Consider the following 3,995-nt stretch of genomic DNA (forward strand, 5'->3'; position numbering starts at 1 on the left):
CTTTTTACTTAAAGGGATACCGTCATGGGAAAAAATTTTTTTTTCAAAATGAATCAGTTAATAGTGCTGCTCCAGCAGAATTCTGCACTGAAATCCATTTCTCAAAAGAGCAAACAGATTTTTTTATATTCAATTTTGAACTCTGACATGGGGCTAGACATTTTGTCAATTTCCCAGCTGCCCCAAGTCATGTGACTTGTGCTCTGATAAACTTCAATCACTCTTTACTGCTGTACTGCAAGTTGGAGTGATATCACCCCCCTCCCTTTCCCCCCCCAGCAGCCAAACAAAAGAACAATGGGAAGGTAACCAGATAACAGCTCCCTAACACAAGATAACAGCTGCCTGGTAGATCTAAGAACAACACTCAATAGTAAAAACCCATGTCCCACTGAGACACATTCAGTTACATTGAGAAGGAAAAACAGCAGCCTGCCAGAAAGCATTTCTCTCCTGAAGTGCAAGCACAAGTCACATGACAAGGGGCAGCCCGCAAATTGACAAAATGTCTAGCCCCATGTCAGATTTCAAAATTGAATATAAAAAAATCTGTTTGCTCTTTTGAGAAATGGATTTCAGTGCAGAATTCTGCTGGAGCAGCACTATTAACTGATTCATTTTGAAAGAAAAAATTTTCCCCTTTAAGTTACAACCAGACCCAGAAATGGAAGAGATGCTAGACAAAAAAAGCTTAATTGGCAAAAAAACACAATATATAAAAAAGAAGGTCACTTACAAATGGCCTTAAGGTTGTCTTTGTCTACAATAGTCCTCTGAATATTTTCTTGGAATTTACATTGACATTGGGACAGATATTAGAGCAAATTAGTTCACCTGTTCTGTGTGTAGCCCTTGGCAATCATTCAGAACTATTAAAATGATATCCTATTTGATCACTGATAAAGGAAAATCAGGTTCACTAATAACCTCCATAAGTACTGTATGTGTGAAAGGTTAGTGGTTGACTGAAGTGCAAGCAGGTCAAATTATTGGTTTTATGCAATTTGACCTTTAGTTAGCCAGATTTCTTACAGATGAGGATGTTTGGGGACTGATTATACATTCTTAATATCTAATTGTGGCAAAAAATCCAGTCCAATCTGTGCTTCTTCTCCAGTGCACTTTCATCTAATCAGCTCATGTATCAGACCAAAATAATATCACATACATAATATATAACATAACATATGAAATAGTCCTATTCCTCTCTTAAATTTTAGATCGAGTAATTGCTTTTTTACACATTATATTTTTTCAATAAAGAACAATAAATGTATGTTTCACCATTAGAAATATCCTGTTCAGCGGTATAGTAGGAAGAGAATGAATTAGCAACTCACCAGGAAATTACTTTTTGCCTTAAATAACATTCACTATTTTTATTTCTGACTTTTTTTCCATGGAGGTCTGCTCTGTTTTGGAGCACATACATGTACAGTCACCTACACATACAGAGTCACCAACAGTATACCTACAGTCATCCACATGGTTTGAGACTTTTTTCAAGAAATTGACATTTGGACAAACGTTTTAGAAGGACAATAAGCAAAAATAAATGGTCACATGGGTCTAGCTCAAGAAAATAAAGTCCTGCAATACTTCAATCAAAGCCCTGCTCTCAGTCAAATTGAAAATACATAGCCCTATTTTAAAATTTACATATATGGGCTTCATTTCTCAAAATGACCATAATGCACCACTTAAGTTCCTTTAATCATAATTCTGTGATTCCCTTTTATATGGCTTTTGATCAGCTCTCTGCTTGGCAAATATTGTTTTCTCTGCGATGAATGGCAAAATGCAAAGACTTGGAATGAATTTTGTATTACAGGAAAACTTGTGAGTTTCATAAATGGACCTCATTATGTTTATTTTTTGCATGAATATTTCATAGTGTTTTTATGACTTGCACCTAAATGTCATGATTACCATTACTTATAACTTGTAGGAGGGTTTCACTTCATTATGTTTAGTAAGTAAAACACAGAGAAGACTGTAAGTGCATTGATACATTGGTTTGGATGTTTGATGTATATTATGGTTTATGGTTTAGTTAAACCCAAAGGAAGAGAAGTTAAGAATACCCGTTAGACACCACAAGTTTGTTTTTCAAACTGTAAATAGCCTTGAATATTATCTGCACTTGTGTTTGAGAACATTGGGATTATCCAAATAATTTTTTTTTCCAGGTCCACATTTGGCTGTGCTTTCTCTGTATTTGCATCAGTGAATAATGAATAACAATGACATAGAAAACTAGAAGGGTCTAAACAGACTAATGTACATAAGTCATGAAACAATAAGAAAATCTAGAAGTTTCAAACCTGTAAGACAAGAGTACAGAAAAACGCCTAGTTTGTCAATATTATTTATGTTGTTGTTCCAGTTTACCAAGGTGCTTTTCTAGTGTCTTAATGTTTACTCTGTGCATCATTAGGAATTGTCCATTTAGATGAAAAACGGGAATGTCGTACTTATATCGGTCATACCAGGCTGCATTCTCCGGCTGAGTTATATCCACTTGCTCTAGAACAAACCTGTCCATATATGGTGCAAGAGTTTTTTTTGCTTCATCACAAAGAGGACATGGATTCTTTGTAAACAAAGTCAGCACTGGTCTTTCCCTCTGGGACAAGAAAAACCTCTTTATCATAAGTAATCCCGAAGATCTTGCTTTCTGATCAAATATTAACTGTAACATCGCGTTTCCTGGAGATGCTACTGCGCCAACGCCAAGTGCAAAAGTCCATTATCCAAATAATTTAACTTATTCCTAAATTAAATCTGGTATTCTTCCATTTCTTTTTAATAATATCAACATTACCCAGATAATGGTTACTTTTTACATTTAAATATATAAATATACATTTAGTATGTAGCCAAAATATTTGAGTAGAACTTTCCAGGTACAGTATTTAAATATTTGCACAATGAGCCCCTTGCCACCAATAGCAAGGTCAAAGTTCTCTTAATATTAACAGGCAGAGGAATAACTATAATAAGGAAGATAGTTAAGGTGATTTTAGAGTAGACTTAAGATATGGAGACCCAAATAACAGAAAGATCCCAAGCATGGCTAAAGCTCCCCATAGACGCGACAATTCTTCTTGCCGAACGACCGATTTTAGGGAAGCCCGACCAATCCTTCGAAATTATCGTGCGGTTAGTGGTATTCGAACGATCGTACATCTTACGATTTTTCGGCCGACATCTGTCGGGAAATTGATCAGCCAGGTCAAAAAATCTTTGTCGGTCCCAGTGCAATCTATCTAATGTTTGCAGGGCCAAGCAGGCAGCTCCCCTTTGTTTTTCTGGTAAATTGGTCTTTTTAGTTGATGGTAAATTCGTACATTCGTACGATCGTTCTGAAAAGATCGTGGTCTCACGATCAGGATCTGATCTTTTAAAAATCAACATCTATGGCCAGCTTAAATCACATTATTTCCCTTCCAGTGTGATGCATATACACTACTTTATTATTTAACTACTTGATAACAATTGTAGAAAAACATAATTGTTGTGGGGGTCTCTAACTTTTTAACAAATATATATATATATATACAGTATAAAGAGAGGGAGAGAGAGTGGGAACCCTACCATTCCCTTACTTCTAAATAGGGATTGGGGAGCTTGTAGTGAGATTATGCCCCAATCAAATATCTAATCTTTTTTTTTATTACTGTATTTTTCAGTGCAATTATTCCAAATTTTTGGTGAATCATGGTAAATGAAATCCCACAAGTAGTAAATTATTTGTGTGTGTCAAAAAATGTTCTTAACATGGGTCTTAACCATCTCCCCAATAAAAAACTTTTAGCTTTAGCTTGACATAATATCAAAATAAGGAGGTCCATTTTTTAAAGGTCAATTATTAGAGCTTTTTGAAACCACAACTGATCTCCATTTCTCTAAAATCACTAATACCATGAAAGTTATTAAAAGATCTGAATATAAAAAGTATGAAAGTAAAAAGTGCAGAAAAAATACTCTGAAAA

The 3,995-nt window shown here is 35.0% G+C and overlaps 1 protein-coding gene across 1 annotated transcript; it reads right to left on the reverse strand.

Moving 5' to 3' along the window:
- Positions 1-670: 670 nt before the first annotated feature.
- On the reverse strand, positions 671-3,082 carry LOC108695335 (glutaredoxin-like protein C5orf63 homolog). The gene has a single exon (XM_018223788.2). It carries the CDS (start codon positions 2,699-2,701, stop codon positions 2,366-2,368), a length of 336 nt encoding a protein of 111 aa, XP_018079277.1. The 5' UTR covers positions 2,702-3,082; the 3' UTR covers positions 671-2,365.
- Between the last annotated feature and the right edge of the window lie 913 nt (positions 3,083-3,995).

Source organism: Xenopus laevis, chromosome 6S, assembly GCF_017654675.1.
Source record: "Xenopus laevis strain J_2021 chromosome 6S, Xenopus_laevis_v10.1, whole genome shotgun sequence".
Taxonomy (NCBI): domain Eukaryota; kingdom Metazoa; phylum Chordata; class Amphibia; order Anura; family Pipidae; genus Xenopus; species Xenopus laevis.